The 26,819-nt window shown below is 39.0% G+C and overlaps 1 protein-coding gene and 1 pseudogene across 2 annotated transcripts in view; one reads left to right on the top strand and one right to left on the bottom strand.

Moving 5' to 3' along the window:
• LOC102864656 (lipid phosphate phosphatase-related protein type 5-like) overlaps window positions 1-26,819 on the top strand; it is a 248,951-nt gene that overhangs the window by 166,723 nt on the left and 55,409 nt on the right. For both annotated transcript variants that reach the window (XM_006882432.1, XM_006882433.1), the window contains exon 4: window positions 8,505-8,681. In XM_006882432.1, coding sequence (XP_006882494.1) covers window positions 8,505-8,681 — 177 coding nt within the window. The remainder of the gene's footprint in view (window positions 1-8,504; window positions 8,682-26,819) is intronic.
• LOC102864249 lies at window positions 22,604-23,700 on the bottom strand (annotated as a pseudogene).

The raw sequence follows: 26,819 nt of genomic DNA, 5'->3' as shown, positions 1-26,819 counted from the left end.
CTTCCTTCCTTCCTTCCTTCCTTCCTTCCTTCCTTTTTCACTTTGAGCAGATCATTGAGATTTATGAAGGTCTAGAAATTGGGAGTTCACTACAATCCCTAAGGCACATGGATTGAAACCACCAGCCACTCTGCTAGAAAAGGATGGACAGTCTCCTGCCAGCTGATTAACTGCCTCTGAAAACCCCCTATGGGTCGGTTCCAACTCTATGGTACACAACAACAACAACAGAAATTGGTTGGAGAGGAACTTCTGTATTATATAGAGTGTTTCAATATTCATGCAGCCTTTTCAGTCAGCTAACATGGATGCAAATTAAGCCTAGGGAAGAAAATAAGAGAAGATAATTACTGAAATCCATCACACTTGAGAACAGTTGCCAAAAACTGAAATCTTAAATGCTGATTTTGGGTTAATCTCTTAGGCAACTGTGAGTTCTTTTGTTTTTGTTTTTTAACTTAAAATGGAAGAATGTGTAAATGGCTATATGCACTTCTGTGATTTTTTCCCCCTAAGTGTATGTCAGTATCATATACTAACTGACATTAATTCTATAAAGTCAGTTTTCTAAATGTGCTTTCAGAATCATCTATTCTCTTTACCCTACTGTTACTAACAACTGGCACTTTCCACATCTACTCAACAGATTTACTTTTATTGTTGTTGTTATGTACCATTGAATCAGACTTTCATCAAGCAGCTAAGGGATTTGAACCATGTGCTTTTTGGAGGGTTGGCAGGGCATCTCCTTCCCATTAAGCCACCAGTTTACGGTACTTGTATATCAATCAAAACCAAAAGCAAAACAAAGCTCATTGCTATCAAATCTTTTCCAACTCATAGCAGTTCTGTATAACAAAATAGAACTACCCCATAGTGTTTCTGAGATGCCTTTGGGTTGTAGTGCTGGAATAGTGTATTAAACAGAGACTAACAAGTCTGTCCTGAAGAGAGTGAAACCAAGTTGCTTCTTGTAGGCAAGAATCTTGAGGCTCTGTCAGACATATTTTGGGCATGTTAAGACATTATGCTTGGAAGGGTAGAGGGACAGCACAGAAGAGGGAAACCCTGGATGAGATGGATTGACACAGTAACTGGGGTAATGAGGATAGGTGTCTCAGAGGCAGTGAGATTGGCTCAGCATAGAGCAGCATTCAGAGCTATTGAGTATAGGGTCACTAGGATTTGTAGTTGACTCAATGGCGCATAACAGTAATCTTTACAGAAGCAGCTGGTAGGTTCAAGTCAGTGACTTTTCCGTTATCAGTGAAGCATTTAACCTTTGTGCTACCAATATTCCTTGTATAGTAATACACAATATAAAGTACAAATCAATGGAGAGTGTAACAGATCAGCTCAGGAAAAGACCACGTTATGGTTGAACATAAGCATGCTTAGAGAGCTTTTGGGCATGTCATACAGAACAATCTGTAGACATGATACATTCTTTTTTCATTCCTCCAAAGCAATTCAGTTTATGATATGTTCTTGATAGCGTATATTTAGATATGACAAATATAGTTATCCATTCATTGTTTTGTTTATGACTAACATTTGATCCATTATAATTACTATTTTTAATTAGAGATGATAAATTAATTTCATAATTTCAGATAATAACATGAAATCACACCCTAGAAAGTGCAGACAGAATGTTCCTTAGAGGTAAAGATAACAGCTTCATCTCAAATCCTTTGGACATGATCCTAGGAGCAGTCATTCCTTGGTGAGGGACAGTGTACTTGAGAAGATGGAGGGATGGCAAAAGAGAGGGAGGCCCTCAGCCAGGTGGGTTGACACAGTGACTATGGCAGTGCGCTTGCCTGTGTCAAGATTGTGAGGATGGCACAGCATAGGACAGAGTTCAGATCTGTTGTTCATAGGGTCACTATGAGTAGTTCTCAACTTGACACCACCTTAAAAACAACAGCGTTGTAATTCAACTCCAAAGTCCTTCTTGAAAGTAATATTTATTTGGTAGAAATATGGCTATTGAATTTTTTTTATTTTTTTTTTCTGTGGTCTATGATGCTGTTGTTTTTAAGTGCCGTCAAGTCGTAGGCGACTCATATGAACAAAAATCCTGACCATCTTCATAACTTTCGTCTTTTTTCCAGATTCATAGGGTTTCCAGAGACAAGCTATTATGGAAGTAGATGCTTTTATCAATTTTCCCTTTCTAAGAGCATTTGTCAAAGATTAAATCCCTGTGTGCATCAAAAACTTTTTCCCACAGAGTGAAAAGAAAACTTACTGTTTATGGAAAAAAAATTTGGCAATACCGTTTAAGCTAAGGTTCTCATATCAAAAGTTTACAAACTCCGACAGGGTCTCCGCAAGAAAAAGACTCATAACAAAATTACAAAATGGGCAAAAGACATGGGAAAAAATTGCATAGAGAAAGATATTTGAGTGAGCAACAGACACATGAAGAAATGTTCAGAATCACTGGCAATAATGGAGATGCAAATCAAAACCACAATGAGATACCATCTCACTTCAGTAGCAGTGGTAATGCTTAAAAGGACAACAAGTAATACATGTTGGAGAGGATTTGGTGAGATGGGAACTCTTATACATTGTTGGTGGGATTGTAAAATGGTACAATGATTCTGAAAGGCAGTTTGACCTTTCCTTAGAGAGCTGAACATAGAATTTCCCTATGGCCCAGCTATTCCACTGCTTGGAATATAGCCTGAGAGAATGAGAACTGAAGCATAAACAGAGACTTGTATACTTGTATACCAGTGTTCATAGCAGCGTCATTCACCGTCACAAGAACACTGAAACAGCCCAGATGTCCAAGTACAATTAAATGGATTGAGACATTATGGTACATTCACCTGATGGAATACTATGCAGCATGCAGGAGCAATTATTTTATAAATCACTGCCTAACTTGGGATGGACTAGAGAATGTTATGCTAAGTGAATTAAGTAAGTCCTCTAAGGACAAATACTGTATAAGACCATTATTGCAGAAATAGATAACTAGTAAAATAGATAACTAGTATGAGGATCTGAGGGAGGGAGAGGGAGAAGAGGGGTGGGATTGGTTGGCATAGTCATGGGTTTGCACGGTTTGATGGGTAGCAGTGGGGTGGGTTGAGGAGGTGGGGAGAATCCGATGTGAGAGGCAATGTATATAAACTGTGTAGGTAAACCAGTATAAAATTTAAAAAAAAATTGAAAGAAATAAAACAAAGGATTTCCAAACTAAAAAAAAATTTAAAAAAATACAACAGCCTTGAAGATTGGAATACAAAATGCTTCAAAACACAATTGCACATTTTCTAATGAAATTACAAAATTCTTTTTATTCTGGAAAGCATTTTTTACAAAGTTCCATATATGAGATTAATGATAATGTCTTAAGGGCAAGATCTTGGAATGAGAGCAGAGTTGCCTCAGAAAATTGAAGGGGAAAAAATAAAAGGAGAATAAAAAGATAAAGATAGAGATAATAGAGGCAATACATGGAAGTACATAAGATGAGTAAGAATAAAAACTGAAAAGAGGCTATGATAAAGATGGTGTTGTTGTTATGTGCCATCGAGTCGCCTGCAACTCATAGTGACCCTATGTACAACAGCCATAATCCTGCTCTATCCTGTGACAATCTCACTGTCTCTGACACACCTACCCTCATAACCCCAGTCATTGAATCAATCCACCTCATAGAGGTTCTGTCTCTCCTGTGCTGTCTCTCCACCCTCCCAAGCATGATGTCCCTCTCCAAGGATCGGTCCCTCCTTGCAACATGTCAAAAGTATATCAGATGAAGCTTCAGAATCGTTGCCTCTAAGGAGCAGCCTGGTTTAACCCTCTCCAGGACAAACCTGTTCATTTTCTTAGCAGTCCATGGTATATTCAGTACTCTTCTCCAACACCACATCTCAAAGACATCAATTTTCCTTCTATAATCCCTAGTCATTGTCTAGCTCTCTGATGCATAGCAAGTGATTGCAAAGACCATGGACTGTATCAAGTGCACCTTAGTCCCCAGAGTGATACCATTGCCCTTCAGTACTTTGGAGAGGTCTCTAACAGCAGACTTTCCCATTGCAATGCGTCTTTTGATTTTCTGGCTAGTATTGCCAAGAGTGTTGACTGTGGTACCAAGCAAATTAAAGCTGTTAGCAGTCTCAATCTCTTCACCATCCATCATGATGCTGCTGATTGGTCCAGTGGTGAGAATATGTGTTTTCTTTATTTTGAACCTCAATCCATATTGAAGGATGCATTCCTTGACCTTCTGTAGCAAGTGCTTCAGGTCTTCCTCAGTTTCAGCAAGCAGGGTTGCATCATCTGCATCTTCCTCCAATCCTGGGGCCACTCTTCTCCTCATAGAGCCCAGCCTCCCAGATAATCTGTTTTGCATATAGATTGGAAAGGTATGGAGACAGGACAAATCCCTGGCATACTCCCTTCTCAATTTTGAACCATGCAGTGTTTCCTTGCTCTGTTCTGACGACTGCCTGCTGGTCCAAGTATAGGTTTCACATTAGCACAATGATAAAGATAAGTCAGTATAGAACTAAAACAGCAAACGCACTAGCAGTACAGTGAATTGAGAAATGTAGAAAAGCATACCACTGCATTTTTTTTCAAGTTGTGTCTAAATAAGTAAACATTCAAATAATAAAAATGGTAATGAATAAATGCATGAAAATGTTTTTAACTGATTTTAAAGTAAAAGTGATTTTAAGTAAAAGAAAAAATGTTTATCATGGTTGATTTTAAAATGTTAATTAAGATTAAAAACAATAAATTATCTTCTAAGAACGCTTATATACTAAAAACCAATTCTGCTTCTTGGTTTGAAGGTTTAGAGTCCTTGTGTCATGCGACAACTGAGTTCATTGCCTAGTAATTTTTTTATTTTAAAAAATTTTTAATTTTCTACTAGTTTATTTACAAAATTAGAATGCACTGTTTTTAATAACAAATCCTAGTAAAAATTTTAATGCTTGTTTACTACATTTGATTTTGTGAGATAGAGCCTGGCATCGTAAGAGTTTGGAAGCAGACATCCAAGTGTAAACCTGATTCCGTCCAGGAACAGCAGAAGAATTGGGCATAGGAGGAGAAAATATAAAGTGTGACTAACTGCCTCTTGTTGTTGTGTACCATAGAATTGGAACCGATGCATAGCTGAGCTCCTGTGGGCTTTCAGAGGCAGTTAATAACCCTGGAGGAGATCGCCCATCTTTTTCCCCCAGAGCAACTGGCTGTCTTGACTTTCCTGCCTTTGGGATTGCAGCACAGCTTCTTGCTAATAGGCCACCAGAGCTGCCTCTTAGAGTTGCCTTTTTTTACTGTGAGACCAGTGCATGGATAGTGCCTTAGGAAAAAGGATAGTGAAACTTGGTTTCTTTGGGCATATTGTCAAGAGTGGCCAGTCCTTGGAAAAATGTGTCATGCTAGAAAGGGCGGAAGGCTAGGGTAAGAGAGAAAGACTATTAATAAGATGGATTGACAGAATGAATGTAACAAAGATCTTCACCATATCAGAGATTGTGAGGATGGTGCAAGAGAAGTCAGGGTTCAGATCTTTGTTCATAGGGTTGTGATGAGTTAGAGTCAACTTGATGGCATCCGTCAAGAAAAACAACATCATTACCAAATGCTTTGATTAAAGATTCTGTAGATGAATCTTGATCAAAGCAAAAGAAAACACAGAATAGAATATCAAATTCTCAGACTCCAGACTTTCTGGAGCCATTGGTGTAGACTTGTTATTTGTTTTTAGGTGCCATTGAGTTGAGTACAACTCATAGAGACCCTATGAACAATAGATTTCAATCCTGCTCTATCCTGTGCCAATGATGTCAGGTGTATCAGAGATGGTAAGGTTGACTCAGGATAGGACAAGGTTCAGAGCCTTGGTTCATAAAGTTGCTATGGGTCGTAGTCAACTTGCAGCACATATAAACAACTATCATCCTCATGTTCTCTGCCACACCAGATCCCATTTTTAAAGTCACTGCGTCAGTCCACCTGGTTGAGGGTCTTCCCTTCTCTTGCTAACCCTCTACTTTTCAGAGCATGATGTCATTTTCCACGGAGTAGCCAGCCCCTCCTAACAGCATGCCCGAAGTATGTGAAACAAAGTTTCACCATCCTTCCCTCTAAAGAACACTCTGGCTATGCTCTTTCCAAGACATAATTTTTGTTCTCTTGGCAGTCCATGCGATATTAAAGTACTCTTTGCCAGTACCATACTCAAAGGCATTGATCCTTTGTTGTCTTTATTCACTTTCCAGCTCTCAAATACACAGAATATTCAGTCCTCTGCTCCCACACTACAACTCCAACTATGTAGACTAAGTTCTGTGAACTAATCTCTAAGCACTGAGATGATATTTAAACAAAGAATATACTTGGATATCTTTTTCAGCCCAAATGTGTTGTTGTTGTTGTTAGGTGTCAACAAGTTGAGTATAACCCATAGTGACCTTTTGAACAATAGATCTGACCTCTGTCCTAGTCTGTGTATCCTTATCATCTCTGACATACTTAAGCTCATTGCTGCAGTCACTATACCAATCCATCTTGTTGGGGGTCTTTCTCTCTCTTGGTGACCCTTCACCTTCCCAATCATGATGTCCTTTTCCACGGAAGAGCCTGTCTTAGCAACATGACCAAAGTATGTCAGACAAAACTTCACCCTCTTGCTTCCAAGGAGCATTCTGGCTGCATTATTCCCAATCAAGACATATTTGTTCTTTTGGAAGTTTGACCTATTCAGTACTGTTCTCAGCACCATAATTAGAAAGCATCAAATCTTCTTCTGTCATCCTTACTCATTGCCATGATTCAAGCACACTTTAGTCTTCAAACTAACAGCATTGCTCCTCAGTACCTTGGAGAGGTTCCCGACAGCCGACTTTCCCAATGTCTCCTATCTCCTAACTGCTGGTCCCAAGGGTGTAAATGTGGATCCAAGTAAGAGGAAATTGTTGACAGTTTCAGTGGTTTCTCCATCTGCTTTGATGCTACTTGTCTGTCCAGTGGTGAGGGTTTTTGTCTTCTTGATGTTCAAATGCAATCCATATTGAAAGATGTAGTGTTTGATCTTCTGCAGCAAGCATTTCAAGTCCTCCTCACTTTCAGCAAGCAAAGTTGAGTCCTCTGCATAATGATAGTTGTTGAGGAGTCATCATCCAGCTTCTCAAATGATTTGCTCAACATACATATCGAAAGGTGTAAAGAAAGGAGACAACCCTGATATGTGCCTTTCCTGATTTTCAACCATGCAGTGTTCTCTGAAACAAAATGTGTTCCATGAGTATAGTAAACTCTTAAAGAACTGTCTTTGTTACTTGCTATCGAGTTGATTATGACCCATACTGACCCTTGACTCTATAAACAGTGGCTCTGAATCCTTGACCTATCTGAGCCATCCTTACTCTTTCTGACACACCTGACCCCAGTAGATCAAATTGGTAACAATAGCTCACATGATTATATAAGAAGCCTAAGGAGCAGAATGCTTATGTTAATTCAATAAGCAACATTTTTAGAAAGGAGATGTATAACTGCACACTTTGAATACTGTCTATCTATATCATTGAATGGTCCATGCAAAAAAATGTTAAAATTTGCATGCTCTGCTGTATGTCTTTTCAACATCCACAAAACATATGTACAGGAAGTTTTTATGGCCTAATGGTAAAATAACTGTGCTGCTTTCTCAATAGCACATAGTTCAAATTCTCTAGCTGCTCTGTGAGAGAAGGATGGACAGTCATCTCCTCTGCAATTTACTGTTTCTGAAAACCTATTGGGAGAGGGTGGGTTTCAACTCAAAAGTACACAGCAGTGTGTGTGTGTGTGTGTGTGTGTGTGTGTGTAGTAGTAGTAGTAGTAGTAGTAGTAGTAGTAGCAGCAGCAGTAGTAGTAGTAGGTAGTAGTAGTAGTAGTACGTAGGGAGCTCTGGTAGATTAGTGGAAAAGTGAATGAGCATATTAATAAAACAACAACAACAACAACAACAACAATAACTTAGAGTATCTGTGCAAGTTCCATAGCTGTTGTATAGGATTACTCATTCATGGGAAATGTCCATTAGGAGGTCATTGTTGTCATATGCCATCTAATAAATTACTGACCTCCAGAGGATTTTCTAAGGCTATAAATCACATGGGAAGAGATTGCCCATCTTTCTCCCGAGGAGAAGCTGGTGGATTTGAACCCCCTGCCTTTGGATTGGTAGCATAACTCCTAAAGCACTAGAGCACCAGACCTCTCCAAGTTCTCATTCATGAGAAATATCCATTATCAATTAAGTAAAAGTAAATGGTATCTGTTCATAAGTATAATTTTAAGGAAATGACTCAAACTGTTCTTAATTATTTGAACCACACAAGTGTATACATACATATCTGTGTGTGTGTGTGTGTGTGTGTGTGTGTGTGTATTGTGGGTGGGTATAATTGTACATGTTATGAATAAAAGAAATAACTTCATGTAGAGTCTTATTTTCTCATTTAATATTTCAGATGTACATTACCAGCACAATCAAAACCAAAGGAACAAGACTTGCTAAGCCTGTTCTATGTTTGGGCTTAATGTGTTTGGCCTTTCTGACTGGACTCAACAGAGTAGCAGAATATCGAAATCATTGGTCAGATGTGATAGCAGGCTTTCTTGTTGGAATTTCCATAGCAGTATTTCTGGTAAGTGTGTTTATTTAAAAATAATTGAGTTATGAGCTAACATGTAAAAATACAAATATGGATTATTGGATTTGTCTAAATATGGTATATCGAATGATAACATAATTGAAGCCATTTATTGCTTCCTAAATCATGGTTATGAGGATGTGAAAAAAATATATGAATTAAAAGAAAAAAATTCGATACTTTAAGGAGCTATGGTGGTATAATCCATAGGGAGTTTCCCCAGTAACCCAAAGATGGTGTCTTTATGACAGCTAGACTCGTCCCCAGGCTTCTGTGGTAGCAAGCTAAGCTTTCTCCTCTCCTGTGATTTACAGTCTCTAAACTCTTCCAAGGGTCAGCTATGAGTGTGTTCCAACTCAAGGGAAGTTAGTTATTTGTTAATCTTAAAATGCATAAACCATTTTCAGACAAAATTGAATAGGACTGAATACTCATAGTCTTTTCTGTGATTGTGGAATTATTTCAAATTTCCTAATGGCAACTTGTGTCTAGAATTTTTTGCAAGCCCTCTAGTGCCTCCTCACAAATTTTCTTTGCATCACTGCCTCACAGCCTTCTCTAGCAACTTAAAATCAGTGGCAAGAGAACCTTTCCACTTCAGTAACTGAAAATTGAGAGGCAATTTTCAAGACAAAAACATCTCAAATAAAACTCTTCTGTGAATGGAGCAGATGCAACATGGGGGTGGCTGAGTCTGACTTCTACCCACTTCATAAAGGAAAACTGTTCCCATCAATAACATATATAGTACCAAACAAATAGCTACATTGTCACACATGCCGCCTCCATGCTCCTGCAGTGTTCATTGCAAATTGCCTCAGACCTTTACTCACAGTTGTAGATTTTATTAAGGAAATAAGTTAGGGAGTGGGGAGGCAAATGCAATGCAAGTCCAGGTTTAGACCAGGGGTCCCAAGCCAGATTAACAGCAAGACACATTTCCTTAGTTTATTCAGACAGCTTCTCAGTCAACAAGTGAAAGTCTTGTTTCAGTTCAGCAGGGCACGTATAAACCAGTGGTTTCCTCAGTTATTCAGCAAGCTTATCATAGAGCATTTACAAGCCAGCTTTTCCTTCAATGATCCCGCAGACAACACTTTCAACAATAGCTCCATGACCAAGCTTCCTCTGGTTATACCCTGCCACCATCTCTTTTCACCATCTCTCAACCACAGTCTCTTACAGTGTGGAAAGCACTCTCTTTTATTGGTTCCACAGCTGTTGATGATTTGCAAGACCATGTATCTGCAGTTAAGGTAGCTGGAGACCATGCCCCCATCAGGGGCTAACACAATGTATGTTGTTGTTGATATGTGCTGTCAAGTTGCTTGCGACTTATAGCCACCGTATGTACAATAGCCCTAAACTCTGCTCTGTCCTGTGCCAATCACACTGTCTCTGACACACTCATCCCGATTATCTTAGTCACCGAATCAATCCACCTCCTAGAGGGCCTTGCCCTCCTGCGCCTACCCTCCACCCTCCCAAGCATGATGTCCCTTCTCCAAGGACCGGTCTCTCCTTACAACATGACCAAAGTATGTCAGACGAAGCCTCAGAATCCTTGCCTCCAAGGAGCAGCCCGGTTTAACCCTCTCTAGGAAGAATCTGTTTGTTTTCTTAGCAGTCCATGATATCCTCAAAACTCTTATCCAACACCAAAGCTCATAGGCATCAATTCTCCTTCTATCCTCCCTAGTTATTGTCCAACTCTCTGACGCATAGCAAGACCAAAGACCATGGCCTGTATCAGACACACCTTTGTCTCCAGAGAGTCACCATTGCTCTTCAGTACTTCAGAGCGGTCCCTAACAGCAGACTTTCCCATCACAATACATCTTTTAGTTTCCTGGCTGTTGGTGCAAAGAGTGTTGACTGTGGAGCCAAGCAGACTAAAGCTGTGAACAATCTCAGTCTCTTCACCATCCATCCTGATGCTGCCAATTGGTCCAGAGGTGAAGATCTTTGTCTTCTTGACATTGAGCCTCAATCCATATTGAAGGCTGCAGCCAATTTTCAAGGTTTCTGACACCACATCTACTCAGTAATGAAGAACATGTGCAGTGACGTCTTAAGAAGTTAGCGCACCATCTCCACTCCTTTTATGAAATCACTTTGTATTGTGTTTATACATTTTAATTTCTGGAAAATAAGTTTCAGTGTGGCTTTACAATTAATTAGCTTATTTTAAATATGAATATGCCACAATTTACACAGAACAGAAAAATATAAACTATAAGTCAGAACATGTTTTGGAATGGCACATTATTTCTCTAGGAATAGCTTTATTTACATTTTTAATGCATTTAAATTGACAATTGCTTTTTACACTGGCTATTCTTCCCTTGGAATTTTTTTGACTAGCTAATAATGAGTAAGCAAAAAGAAGAAATTCCATGAATCTTTTTTAGTTACTAAATGGTTGAATATAATTTTTGTGCCAAGAATTTTATTAGAAATTTAAAGAAGCTATTTCCTTTAGGATTTTCTGTTGGGAAGTGGTGACCATACTAGCACTTCTGCTTTTCCCTCTAGTTTATTATTTGATTTTTTTTTCTCCTTCTTGTTATACCTCTTAAATTTCTAAGGTTCTATAGAGACAAGGCCACTTCCTTCTCTCCTAGTAATATTCTACAGCATCATAAAACCTGGAATTCAGCCTGGGCCAAAACCTTTCCCTTTATTTCATTTCATACAATTGAGACTCAGTATCATTAAAAACAAAACAACCAAATAAAACCAAGCACTGTCATTCCATAAATTGTAAGAAAATAATCAGAAGCAAATCCAAGAACATAACGGTAGTTCCAAAGCAAAGGTAGATGTATCTGCATGAGTGTAGAACATCTTCATGGACACCTCATAAGACTTACAGCTTATTTTCCTGTGGTTGTTGCCATCATTTGTTTACTGTTATTGAATATCATGATACCTTGTAAAGTTATATTTAGAAGCCTAGAGTCTCTTCTTCCTAGTTAAGAACCATGTAGTATATTATGAGTTGAACTATGCATCCCCCTTGGGCTAAGAACCCTAATAAACATATGCAAGATATTCCATGACGTCCCTTTGAGTGAACATACACTTGAGTCTCTGACCTTATAGTAAATTCATGTGGAAACAATGATTTAACCAGATAATGCTGTTGTTAATGCCACTGATTGGGAACCAATTCAAAGTTGATCCTTTAGTGGGTTTCCAGTAGTTATAAATCACACCAGAGGAGATTGTTCATCTTTCTCCTGTGGAGCAGCTGGTGGATTCAAACTGCCTCTTTGGGTTGGTAGAGTAACACCTTACCCAGCAGGCTACCACAACTCCCTTAACCAGGTGATTGCCAAACATAAATTTTGCATTTATTTACAACCACTCATGAATGCACTGAATGCATCTCCCAGTGCCAGACATTGTGCTGAAACTGGGGAGGCAAGAAGGTTCAGATACATACAACCCTCTTTCCTGTAGACCAGTTTGGGACTCAGCATAGCTAAATTTTTCCACTACTTCTCTTTCTTAAGAAATAGTCTTTTTTGAGAAACTTCTATAATCTGTTGTTGCTGTTTTATGCTATAGAGATGGAAATAGCTGACTTTCCAGTTGGTTTTCAGAGGCAGTAAATTGTACAGAAGATTTTTTTCATCCTTCACCTTCGTTATAATGTAGGTACTGTGGTTAATGGTAGGAGTAAAGACCTGACAGTGATACAAACCGTGTACTTAAAGAGATCACAATCTGTTGGGAGGCCATGTTTCTAGTTAGTTGCCACTGAGTTTATTCTGAAGTTTTCATTGTTGTTATGTGTCATCAAGTTAGCTGGGACTAATAGTTACCCTATGCACAATAGCTCTGAACTCTGCCCTATCCCCAGTCTAGTCACTGTTGCAGACACACCTACCAACATTACTCCAGTTACTGTGTCAATCCATCCCATCCAGGGTCATACTCTCCTGTGCTGTATCTCCACCAAAGTATGTGAGATGGAGCTTCAAAATTCTTGCCTCCAAGGAGAAACTTGGTTTCACCCTCTCCAGGAAAGACCTCTTTGTTCTCTTGGATTTCTCTAGGAGCACAACTCAAAGGCATCAGTTCTTCTGTCATCTTTAGTCATTGTCCGGCTCTCTGACGCCTAGGAAAAAGTTGTGAAGACTATGGCCTGAACAAGGTGTACCTTAGTCTCTAAACTGGCACAATTGCTCTTCAGCACTTTTTCAAGATCCTGACAGCAGATTTTCCTAATTCAGATCATCTTTTGATCTCCTGACCTCTGGTGCCAAGTGTTGATTGTTGAACTAAGAAAGTTGAAAATGTGAACAATCTCAATCTTTCTCCCGTCACGGTGCTGCCAATTGGCCCAGTGGTGAGAATCTTTGTTTTTTCGATACTGAGCTTCCATCCATATTGGAGAAAACACTCCTTGACCTTCAGCAAGTATTTCTGGTAAGCAATGTTGTGTCATCTTCATTCCTCCTCATTAAGTCCAGCCTCCTGAATGATCTGTTCCACATATAGATTGAAAAGGTATTGGAACAGGATGCATCCGTGACACACTCCTTTCCTGATTTTGAACCATGCAGTGTTTCCTTGCTCTGAACTGATGACTGCCTCATGGTCCAAGTATAGGTTTTGCATGAGTACAGTTAAATGTTCTAGAATCCCATTCTACTCAACGTTAGCCACAATTAGTTGTGACCACACAGTTAAATGCCCAAAGCCAAGGCCTCAGGAATTGATAATGTACCACTTGAAATATTTCAGCAAAAAGCTGCAGCATTGGACATGCTCACCAGGTTGTACCAAGAAATCTGGAGGACCTGGCTAGCTGACTGAAAGAGATCCATATTTATTCCCATTCCAAAAATGGTGATCTCAGAGAGAAGCTAGATAGAGTACTCAGAAGATTTTCAGGAGATGGAGGGTATTGAACCTGGTGAAAGGCAACAAGTGGGGGGACAGGACCAGGGGAGGAGGAAGTGATCCATGATGATTCTTCAGTGTTTCATTTTGGCAAGTAAACAGAACATTTATTTTGAGCAGGGACTCCAGCTCTGCCTTATAATATTCTGGGATGTTTCCAATTATCTTTCAGTGTGTGCAGAATTCCAGATGCAGAATTATTTCAGAATAAAATTAATGCTAACCTATTCCAAGCCTCTGTGTCTCAGTTCGGCATACACTTCTCCAGGTACCCAGACTCCATACCTAGCCTTTGACTCATTCTCGTTGTTCATCTCTCTACACAGGTGACTCATCTCACCCCACTTAGTTTATATTACACAAATATTTTTTTCTGGGTGTTATTTCTTTTCCATTATGACCATAACCTTTCAATTCCAGAGATCATTGTTTTTCAACTCTATTATTTCTGTAGGTTTCTAGCTGCCTTTTCAACATCTCCTCCAAATACACATATTCTTCTGTTGTACACATTCTATTTATAATGTAGCCTTCTGTGGAGAAGCACCTTAAGCTGAATAAAGACCTGTGTTCTGTTGTATCAAATCTAGAACTTTCCACTAGATTTCTGCAGTCCTCACTAGTCTAGATGCATACGTCAACTATTTTGATATTGGTTTTTTTATTTTTGTATTGGTTTGCATATAATCATTCATATACATTGTGTTTTGTATATGTACTTTGTATTTTATACAAACATTTATGTATGTTGTTTTCATCCATGTTTCTTGTATGTTTTGTAATCATTCATATGCATTATATTTTATATACTAATCACCATTTCTCTGTTCTACAATCCTCCTGCCTTTTCATGTCCTCATTGAGCATTTCCCAGTTCTTCATCCCTCTCCATCCACCAACCTTTACTATCTCAGTGATTATTCTCCCTTCCCCTTTTCCTGTCCTTCCTTCACTCTTTGCTATTTTGAACATTTGTACACATAATGCTCTGTTATAATCCTAATATCACAGCAAAGACCTGAGGCAATATTTGTCCTTGTGTAACTGAAGTATTTCACGCAACATAATACTCTGCGTAGTCTCCCTAAATTATATGGTATTTTATGGAACTCTTGTTCTTCAGCATTGCAAAATATTCCATTGTGTGATTGTACAACAGTTTCTCAATATTTTTTATTTGTTGATTGACTTTTTGGCTATTTTTCATAGTGTTACTGTTATGAGTAAGGCTGCTATGAACAAATATATTTGTGTCTTAGTTCTATTTCCTTGGAATGCACTACTAGTAGTGTAGTGGCTGGGTCATATGAAGTTTCTGTGTTCGGTTTTTTGTTGAGGTTGTTTTGGGTTTTTTTCTACCCAGGGCTCTCAGAACACTGAGTGTCAAACGTCTTGGGTGGCACAGTGTCCCCAAGTATGTTTTGCTTTTTGAGGAAATGAGAAACTGCCTTTCAGACTGGTTGTGCCATTTTACAATCCCACCAACAGTGTATGAGAATTTCAGTCTATCAGTGTCCTCTCCATATTTATTGTTACCTATGTTTTAAACTTTAGTGCTAGAATGAAATGGTATATCATCATTGTTTTGATTGCATCTCTCTAATTGCTAGTTATTTTGGACATTTCCTCTTGTGTTTTTGGCCATTCAAATATCTCCTTTGTGAATTCGTCTCTTATCTTTTTCCATTTTGTGATTTAGGTATAAATCTTTTTTCTCATGGAGGCCTTAAAATAATTCTGTAAACTTTAGTCTTGAAACCCTTGTCTGAAATATCATTGCACCCTTGTCTGAAATATCATTGCACCCTTGTCTGAAATATCATTGCCAACTTCCTCCCCCCAAAATCTGTGGGGTTTCTTTTCACCCTACTAGAGAAAGTTTTTGGTGTGCTCAGGAATTTGATCTTGATGTTGTTGTGTGCTGTCCAAGTGACTCATAGCAACCCTACGTACAATAGCCCTAAACCCTGTTCTATCCTGAGCCAACCTTACTCTCTAATACACTTACCCCTATTACTGCACTCACTGAATGAATCCATCTCATTGAGGGTCTTCCTCTCTTGCACTGTCCTTTTGCCCTACCAAGCATGACGTCCTTCTCTGAGGACTGATTCCTCTTTGCAACATGCTCAAAGTATGTCACACTGAGCTTCAGAATCCTTGCCTCCAAGGAGCAGCCTGGTTTCACCCTCTCCTGGACAAACTTGTTTGTTCTCCTAGCAGTTCATGATATATTCAGTACTCTTCTCAAGCATCACAGCTCAAAGACATCAATTCTCCTTCTACCATCCTGTCATTGTCCAGCTTTCTGATGCATAGGATATCATGGATTTGATCTTAAGAATGCCTTATACATTGTTTTTATCTTATGCTTGGCTATGCTTGCAAACTTATTTATGCCATAGGCAAAAACGTCTGTTTGTTCTCTTTTTGTTTCTTATGATCTTTATGGTTTTGTGTTTTACGCCCTAGGTCTCTGATCCACTTTGAGTTGATTTCTGTGTATTGTGTGAGACGTGGCTCCTATTTCAATTTTTTACAAGGAGATGTCCAGTTTTGCCAGCACCATTTGTTAAAGTGACCGTTTTTATTCCCATTTAATGAGTATTATTACCTTGGCAAATATAAGTTGATCATGAGTTGATTTCTGGATTTTTGTCTGTCATGCTACCAATACCATGCTGTTTTGATTCTTTGACTATGTAGTAGGTTTAGAGATCAGGAAGAGAGATGACTCCACTTCAGGTTTTTGGGGGATTTTTAGAAAAGCTTGTTTATTGTAGGTATCTTTCCTTTCCAGTGACTCTGGAAATGGCCTTTTATATCTGCTTGAAGAGTGAATTTCATGTATGTATTGCAATTGTGCTAGACCTATGGATTGCTTTTGGTAGGATTGTGATTTTCACTATGTTCAGTCTTCCTATCTATGATCAGGGAGTGTTTTTCCATTTAGTTAAATCTGCTGTTATTTGTTGTAGTAGTGGCTTGTAGTTTTCCTTATAAAGATCTTTTGTGTCCGCAGTTAGATTTAAATAGTAATGCTTTTCTAGTTTCCAGATTTATTCCTAAGTATTTCATCTGGTACTTGACTATTGTAAATAGTATTGCTTTTCTAGTTTCCATGTCCATGCTTTGCTTTCTTTGTTGCCGTAGAGAAATATAACTGATTTTTGTATGTTGATCTTATATTTGCCACTCTACTAAATTGGTCTACTAATGGGGAGGGTGTTTTGTCTTTGAGGTTTTCTGTGTACATTATCATGTAATTTTCACATAGTGACTGTTTCATCACCTCTTTGTCAATTTGGATGCCTCTTATTGCCTTCTTTTTCCTAATTCACCTACATAGTACTTCCCATACAATATCAAATAGATGTGGTGATAGTGAGCTGTCTTGCTTGCTTCCTGTTCACAAGGGGAATGTATTTAGTCTGTCTCTGTTGAGAACAATGTTGTCTATTGGGTTTGCATATATTATTTTCACTATGTTAAGGAGAATCCCTTCTATTACTATTTTGCTGATAGTTTTGATTAGGGAATGTTGTTGGTTTTTGTAGAAGAAGGCTTTTTCTTGATCAATTGAGAGGTTCATGTGTTTTTGTTCTTTGTTTTGCTTGTATCATAAATGAACATTGTTTTTTCCTTATGTTGAACCATTCTTCCATTCCTGTTATGATACCCACTTGGTCATGATGTCATATGCAAGTTCAAACTAATGCTAAAGAAGGTCATATAAAATCCACAGACACCAAAATTTGACGTTGAGTCTGTCAGGTTTTGAGGACTTGAAAACTAATGAATGAAGACCAGATAAGCTGTGGGAGGATATCAAGAATATCACCCATAAGGAATGCCAAGGATCCTTTTCCAGTTCATATGTGTGATGACTGGGTGTTCATGCTTCTGTATGACACGTGTCACCCTTTAAACCTTGTTATGACATAGGCACACTTCCTGTCTGATGAGAAAGCAAGAAAGAGAAAAAATTGAGATGGATCTCAGAAGAGACTAATATTGCACTTAAGAGCCAAGAAGCCAAAAGTGGAAAGTTGAGGAGCTGAACAGAAAATTTCAAAGACAATGGAGAGTATTATACTGAAATATGCAAAGAGCTGCACTCAGAAAATCAAAAGGGTTGAACTTGCTCACCATTTATTAAGCTGAAGGAACTGAAGAACAAATTCAAGCCTCGAGTTGTAATACTTAAGAGTGCTTTGGGCAGCATATTGAATGAGCCAGAAAACATTAAAAGAAGATGGAAGGAGTACACACAGTCACTGCACCAAAGAGAGGTGGAGGACATAGAAGAATTTCATGGAACAACATATGATCAAAAGGCAGTGATGATGAAGGCCGAAGTTCAAACTGCTCTGAAGGAATTTGCATAAAACAAGGCCACAGGAATTGATGGAATACCAGTTTACATATTTCATCAAACAGATGTGCTCACCAGGTTGTGCCAGGAAATTTGGAGGACAACAACCTGGTCATTGGACTGGAAGAGATCTATATTTCATTCCCATTCCAAAAAATGGTGACCTAACAGATTGTGGAAATCAAGAAGTTGATATGAAGCATTTTCATTTTTATTCATTTCAAGCTATTTTTTTATTTCAGCTTTTATTTCTTCTATAGCCTAGTCAAATTCTGAATCATTCAATATTTTCTCCCCATAGCATCCTTAAACAGTGTAGTTGGTGGTTTCTTCTACAATTAGGACCTAGCTTACATTTCACTACTGACGCTGAGCTTCTCCAGTGATTCCTTCCACAGATTTAATCAGTCTAATTGATTCAGTGACTGGGATAATTGGGATGGGAGTGTCAAAGACAGTGTGATTGGCACAGGACAGAGCCGAGTTTAGGGCTGTTGTACATAGGGTCACTATGAGTCGCAAGCGACTCAACGGTACATAACAACAACAAAGCAACAACAATTCCTGTACATACCATCAGGTGAAATCCATGTGTATATGCTGGTTTTGTTTCTTATAAAAGGTATTTGCTATGAATAAATCATTGATTGTACAGAATTCTGTTATTCTATCCCCAGCCTCATTTCTGTCACCAAGCTTATATTTTCTAACTACTGATCCTTCTTTCTGGTTCCCAACTTTCAAAATCCAGTCACTTATTATTAATGCATCTTGATTACATAATCTATTTCTGAGTGCAACAGTTGGGAGGTCTGGTTGTTGGGGCATAAATTTGAATGATAGTGGAACTAACAGGTCTTCCTTGTATGAATATGGACATTATCCTGTCACTGACTATGCTGTATTTCAAGATGTATCTAGAAATAGCCTTTTTTTTCCACTGGTTTTTTTCAATAATTTTAATGAACATTTACAGAGAATTTGGATTTCCATTTATTCATTGCTGCACTTCTCTCCCCGCCCAGCCCTCTCTTCCCGCTCCCCAGTTCGCTCCTCTCTTTCAAAAGTAAAAGAAAGACTGCCTCCTTGGTACACAATCCCCCCGGACCCCTCCCACCACCCCAAGTATCTAGAAATAGCCTTTTTTAACTATGAAAGCAACCACATTTTTTCTCACCTTTTCATCTCCAACGTAATAGATGATATGATCGTCTGATTCAAAATGTCCTATGCCAATCCATTTCATTTCGCAAATACCAAATATGTCAATATTTATGTTACATTTTTTTCTTAACAATGTCCACTTTTCCTACATTCATGCTTCTCACATTCCATGTTACAGTCATTAGTTTCTGCTTATAGCTGTTGCTCCTTCTTTATGTTTCCAAATTTGAGGGCTCAGCCTCAGTTGCATTTTAGTGTACTCTAAGTGTGTTCTACTGTACATAGAATTTTCAAAGGCCTGTTATATTTCAGAAGTAGACGGCCAATCCTTTTTACTAGTGTGTCTTAAGTGGATGCCTAGTTTTAGAAGAATATCTGATAGTTAAGCATTTTACCAAGCAATTGAAAGACACTTGCTTACAGAAATTACCAGTATGTTCATTGTCCCCACCTTGAGGAAATTGGGAATTCCAGAACGCTTGATTGTGCCTATGCAAAACCTGTACTTGACCCAGGAAGCAGTCCTCAGAACAGAGCAGGGGAACTCTGCAGGGTTCAAAATCAAGAAAGGAGTGCATCAGTGTTGCATCCTGTCTCCATGCTTTTTCAGTCTATGTGCTGAACACATTATTTGAGAAGCAGGGCTTTATGAGGAGGAATGTGACATCAGGATTGGATGAAGACTTGTCAACAACTTATATTATGCAGATGATACAACCTTGCTTGCTAAAACTGAAGAGGACCTGAAGCACTTGCTGCACAAGATCAAAGGCTGTAGTCTATGATATAGATTGAAGCTCAACATAAAAAGACAAGGGTCTTGGCCCACCACTGGGCCATTTGGCAGCACCATGATAAATTGAGATTATTAACAATTACAGCTTTATTGGCGCCACCGTCAGCACTCTTAGCACCAACAGTCAGAAAATCAAAAGACAAATTGCACTGAGAAAATCTGCTGTCACAAACCTCTCCATTGTACTGACAGTGAGGTCAGTCTAGAGACCAAGGTGCACCTAATCCAGGCTATGGTCTTTGTAGTTACTTGCTATGCACCAGAGAGCTGGACAATGACTAAGGATGACAGAAGAAGAATTGATGCCTTTGAATTGTGGTGCTGGAGGATTCTTGAACATAACATGATTGCCAAAAAAACAAATAGGTCTGTCTTAAAGAACGTGAAATCAGGTTTCATCTTGGAGGCTAGGATTTTGAAACTCCATTTCACATATTTGGGCACATGGAGGAGAGACTGGTCCTTTGAGAAGGACATAATGCTCAGAAGGGGGGAAGGGACAGTGCAGGAGAGGAAGATCCCAGATGAGATGAATAGATACAGTTACTGAGACAGTGGGGGTTGGTGTGTTGGAATTAGTGAGACTGGCTCAGGGAACGGAAGGGTTCAGAACTGCTGTACATACTGACGTTGTGGGTTGCATAACAATAACAACAATAACAACATAGCCTAGTCATACCCAAGCGAAGTGATAATGTAACTTCCATGTGGATATTCTTTTTCCTTTGTCCTCTTGTTATGAATTTCTATCTTTATGGAATTGTCTTCTGATAATATACCTTGAATACACTTGTGAAGTTGAGTTCGCTGATTGTACAGTTCAGTTCTTTTGCATGTTTGCTGAGTTTCTTTTGAGTTGAGCTGTCTTTGGGGAGGGGGATGTGTTGAAGTCTTCTGTTACTATTGTGGTTGTGTCTGTTTCTTTTATCAGATGCATTAACTGTAGCTTTATGTATTTTGTAGGTCTATAATTAGGAGTGAAGATGGTAACTAAGGAATCATTATATTGTCCATCCTCTATTTTATGGTAGTTTTCATTCTGATGTCTATTTTATCAGAGATTAGTATGTTATTCCAGCTTTATTATGGATGCCAGTTGCTTCGTAATTTTTTTCTACTTTTTTTTTTTAATTTCTAGTCTACCTTTCTTCTCACTATTAAGTGTATCTCTTGTAGGCGTTGTATTGATGGGCTTTCTGTTTTAAATCCATTCTGCTACTCCTTTTTTTTTTTCTCCCAGTGTATTCAGGTCATTCACACTGAGTGTGATTATTGATCAGCTGAACTTTATCATTGCTATTTTGTTGTGTTTCTTTTTCTGTTCTTGCTAGTTACTTTGATCCATCCACTTTCCTCTGCTCTATGTGAAAGACCTTCCTTCTTATATCTTATCTTGCAGAGTCTGTATTATTGACTTCATTAAGTTTTTTCTTTTCTGCAACTGATCTAATTTTTCCTTCATCTTTAATGGAAAGCTTTGCTGGGTACAGGATCCTTTCTGACAATTCTTTTCTTTCATCTTTCTGTATATACCATCCCATTGTCTTCTTTCTTGCATGGTTTCTGCTGTGAAGTAAAAACTTAATCTAGTTGGTTATCCCTTCTAAGTATTTGTTTTTCTCATGCTGCTTTTAATATTCTATGTTTATCTTTGATTTTGGAGAATTTGACAGTATATCTTGATACTTTTGAGTCTAGTCTGTTTGACATTCATTAAGTTCCACGTTTTCAAAATACCTGTAAAGTTTTCTTCTAATATCTCCTCCATAGTTTTCTCTGGTTTCCCTCCCATTTTTCTGTTATGTAATTCCATGTCATGCATATGTTGTTTCATTTGATGTCATCCCAGATAATTCTAATGTTTATTTTCCTCTGTCTTCCCACTGTTGTGTTTTTTATGGAAGTTAAAGTTTTTGTCTTTTTACACACTGATTCTCTTTTGCATTCCAACTAATCTGCTTTTTTGTGCCTCCGTCATGTTGAGAATTTCTGTCGTTTCAATCTCGATTTCGTGGATTGCGTTTTTATGTTCATTTGTTGTTTCTAGTACTTGATTGATTGTATCCTCTTTGTCCTGTGATGACTTTTCCCTTTCTTGTTTCTCTTTACTTATGTTTCCCACTCTTTCTCCCAACATTTATAACTTCTTCAATACCAGTTCTTGGAACTCTAAGAACTGATTATGTCTGTTTTGTTTTCCTCTCTCTGAGGTAATCATTGAGTCTTCAAACTGGCTGCTTTTTTTGAGGCTTGTTTGTTTTGTTTTTGTTTTTGTTTTTTATTTTAAAGTAACAACAAAATGTATTTAAAACACACTTCTCAAGTTGGCAATCTGAGTGAAACAGCTCAGTTAATGTTAACCTTCCAGTTTGTGTTTCTTTTTTTCCTGGAGTCCTCTTGTGGCTTCAATTCTTGAAACTCAGGCAGCAACACCAGGCAGTAAATCCCCAAAAGGCGAGGTATTATTAAACCTTCTGCTGGCCATTCTTTTCTGAATGCAAAGGGGCAAGTTCTTATGCTTTCTTATTCATTTCATGATGACCATTAGGGGAAAAAAAATAAGTCAAACTTGCTTATTGAAAATAAAACAATACACACACACACGTCCTGCAGATAATAAATATTGGCGATTCACTCATTTGAAACAAAGTCCAAATTTATTCACTCTTAATAGCCTTGCAGTCCATTGTATACCTTCTGCACTGATCCTTTCTTAAGTAGTTGTTTGATACCTTTTCTTGCTTCTTCTGTTAACTGTTCTTTGGAAAATCCACATCAAGTGTGATTATCAAAGAGCCCTTAATGTTGTTGTTGTTGTTGTTGTTGTTGTTGTCGAAGTTAGGGAACTCTTCCCCTTTCTTCCATAGCTTGGCTCCTTGTTTGATGATCTTATCACAGGAAATATGTACCTTGTGACCATCCACGTGAATAATATCCACCTCAAATTCAACCAAGGACTCAACCAGCGAGATTATCACATTTGTGTACAAATCATCTCCTCCCTTTCAGATATTGGGTGCTTGACAACTCTGACTCAGAACCGTAAGTCTCCTGGTTCTCCGTCCACATGAGGCTCACCTTCTCCAGTGAAGGGGTACTCCATACCATCTCTCACCCTGGGCTCCATTTCCACTTCCAGTGTTCATTCTTCATTCAGTGGTTTGACATTGGGACCCTCATCGCACACTACCTCCTCCGTCATCTGGAAGCGCCCAGGGCCCACCTCCATGTTTCTCATCTCCTCCCAGCAGTTACATTTCCATTTTCCAGGTGTCTGTCTCGCCACAGGTTTGTTTTGAACCACTTCCACAAAATTCCCAGCATATACTTCTTCCAAAGTGACTTCTAAATCTGCAATAATATCACTTCCTCTTGGAATATTTCTGTCTTGCTGATGTGGCGCTCTGCCAAACATGAAACTAAAATCTCTGAAGAAGTGTGAAAAAATGTCTCCATGGGAGGAAGCTCTGATGCCCATCTTTCAATCCCTCTCCCCCATAAGCATCATACTGTTTCCTTTTCTCACTATCTGACAGAACCTCATAAGCAGCTCCCAGATACTGGAATTTCTCTTGAGCTCGTGGATCATCAGGCTTTCGGTCTGGATGAAGCTGCAGAGCTAGTTTTCTGTAGGCTTTTTGAATATCCTTTATAGAGACACTGTGAGGCACCCTCAAGGTCTTCTAGAAATCTCGCCCAGCAATCACGGTTCTGATGAGGTACAGCAGCAACAGGCAGAAGGTGCGCTGGTTCTGCGGAGCCATGGATTCTCGGTCCCAGACCCTCCTCACAGCCACCTCTGCTTGCTGGGCCACCTGACCCTGTGAGGGCACTTCACGCCAGGAAACCCCTACTCTGGTCCACAGCGATCACTAGCTTGCCCCTTCCGGTGCCATCCCATTTCCCGGGTAAGGCTTGTCTTGTTTTTTCAATAGTTTATAAACCACCCTTCTGTTTTCTTGACTTTATGAGAAGTAGATGAGGTTTAATGTTTCCTCCTTGAGCTGACAAAGCCTCAGACGGGAGCTAGGAATTTCCCAGGAATCTTGTCTAGGACTCTTCCCTTCTCAAGACTGAGTGGTTGCTGCTTGATGCTGTTCACTGCTAGCAGTGTGCTTTTGTCTTCTTTGCATGTAGGTAAGAGGAATCACTTCTGCCCAGTCTAAAGAGTATTTTCAGAGAGCTGGAAACTACCTGGGAATTCAATCCCTGAGGTTGGCTCCCAGGTCCCTTCTCTCTCTGAGTCTGGGTGGTCAGTGACACGGTTCCCTTGTGTTCTCCCATGACTGAGTGAGAGGGACCACTTCCCATTGGGTCAATAGATAGCTGAGTCTTTGCAGATAGCTTGGGACTTTCTGGGGGTTCCCAGACTTGGCACCCAGCACTACTTTTTTTGTTGCATGAAGCTGCCATAATCTCTCCACTCATGACAACCTGTTGTTGCTGTTGTTCTTGTTATGTGTCATCAGGTCATCTACAACTCATAGCGACTCTAAGTACAACAGCCTTGAGGCCTACTCTATCCTGTGCCAATCTTACTGTATTTGGTACACATATCCCCCCTACCCCAGTCACTGAATCAATCCATCTCATCAAGGAGCTGTCCCTCTACCCTCCCAAGCATGTTGTCCCTCTCCACGGATTGATCCCACCTTGCAACAAGTTCAGAAGCTTCAGAATCCTTACCTCCAAGGAGCAGCCTGGTTTCACCCTTTCCAGGACAAACTTGTTTGTTTTCTTAGCAGTCCATGGTATATTTAATACTCTTCTCCAGCACCACAGCTCAAAGGCATCGATGATTCTTCTATCATCCCTAGTCATTGTCCAGCTTTCCGATGTATAGCAAGTAATTGCAAAGACCATGGCCTGTATCAGGCCCCCTTTGTTCTCCAGACTGATGTCGTTGCTGTTCAGTACTTTGGAGAGGACTCTGACAGCAAACTTTCTCACTGCAATTCATCTTTTAGTTTTTTGACTGTTGGTACCAAGAGTATTGATTGTAGAGCCAAGCAAAATGAAGCTGTTAATAATCTTAGTCTCTTCATCATCTATCATCATCATGACAACCTGTGTACGTAGAAAGGCTATCTAGCCTGCATCCTCCACATGGTTAGAATTTTCATTGGATGATATTTATGAGAATAGATGCCAGACCTTTCTCTCTAGTCCATCTTAATCTAGAAGCTCTTTGTAACATGTTCAGCATCATAACAACATACAAACTCCACTCTGTGAGTAGTGGTTATGCTTGAGAGCTAACAGCAGGTAACTAAATCCAGACTTTCTGTTTGACAGGCAAGCAACAATTCTGATGAACTCCTGTGGTTCCTCCACTCTGCTGTTGTTATATACCGTTGAGGAGACTACAGTTCATAGTGATTCTAAAAAACGACATATCTGGACCAATCATTTTTTTATACCACCTTCACGATCTCTGATATGCTTGAGCCCGTTGTTACAGTCATGTCACCCTCTCTTGAACTTCAAACTCTGTCAATTTCTTTTGTCTCTCAGAGATAGTCTCTGACCATCCTCTATATTTGTTTATGTATTTTAGCTGCTGTACATAGGCTTGTTATACATCACAAGCGATTCAGTGGCACAAAACAACAATGTACTGTAATAGGTTTGGAAACAGGAGTGGCATCCACTTGCTAAACAACATGCATCTGGAAACTCTATGAACTTTGATAAATGTCAATAGTTGTAGAAGGACTTCAGGACTTTTGTTCATAGGGTTGCTATGAGTCATGCTCAACTCAAAGGCAATCAACAACATTTTAGACAACATAAGAGGAATTTGTGACTTAATCAGACCTAAGCAGAAATCCTGTTTTATCATTTGCTATATTTTTGTTCTTGAGATACCACTGCTGTTTCTTGACTTGTGTTTAAAACAGCTGTTCCTTCTCCGTCGAAAGAGAACATCTTTCTTGCATCACTGTGGTTGTTTTTGTTAAATGCCTTAGAGTGGAGTTAGACTCATGCTCTGTGAATAACAGATATGAACCTTGCCTGTCCTATACCATTCTCACCGTCTTTGATATATTTGAGCTTTTATCTCACTTCATGTCCCTCCTCCATATTCATAGCCGATTTCAACTATGTGTCAAATGTAATAATTGTTTCCCATGATGGACAGTGTTTGGTGGAGCTTCCTGATTAAAACAAGCTTGGAGACAGGAGTGGCATCCACTTCTAAAATAGCTTGCCTCCAGAAACTCTATGTATGTGGAGAAACGATGTAAGTTATACAAGTTCACAGGGTCACTATGAGTCATCTACGACTTGATGGCACTTAACAACAACAACAACATACCACGTAGAACTTTTTCCTCCCTCTTAGTACCACTAGATTGTGTGAGATTGTTGTGGGGAGGGCACTTTGATTGCTTTATTCACTATGATTCCTAGTATATATAAGAAGACTTGGAACATTGCAAGTGCTTAATAAATACTTCCTTAATTAATGAATGAATAGCAATAATTTACTTCCCAGAGTTATTTTGAAGGTTAAGTGGAACAACTTATGTAATAAGTATAGCTTACTGCCTGAGAGAGAGAACAGGATCCTCATCTTTGAAATCCTTCACTCACTGAAGATTCCACTCAGACATTTCAGCTTCTTCAGGAAGTGTCCCTGGTTACTTGTTTTCTCAGTATCTCCTGAAATTCTATGGCACTTGAAGTCCTTAAAAAATCCTTTAAAAATAATTTTGAGGAAGGTGATAATCCAAGGTACATTTTAGAAGTAAATGGCTTGGAGAAAGACAGACTCATATTCAAGAAGGCTGTAGTAGCAACTTCATAGGAAATTGTATTCTGTGCTCATAGTATTCTTACTATGTATTAATCTTCTTTCTTGTTAGAGAACAGAATCTCT

Source organism: Elephantulus edwardii, unplaced genomic scaffold (assembly GCF_000299155.1).
Source record: "Elephantulus edwardii isolate Elephantulus edwardi_28Jun2011 unplaced genomic scaffold, EleEdw1.0 scaffold00020, whole genome shotgun sequence".
Taxonomy (NCBI): Eukaryota; Metazoa; Chordata; class Mammalia; order Macroscelidea; family Macroscelididae; genus Elephantulus; species Elephantulus edwardii.
This window is presented reverse-complemented; position numbering and strand designations above follow the sequence as displayed.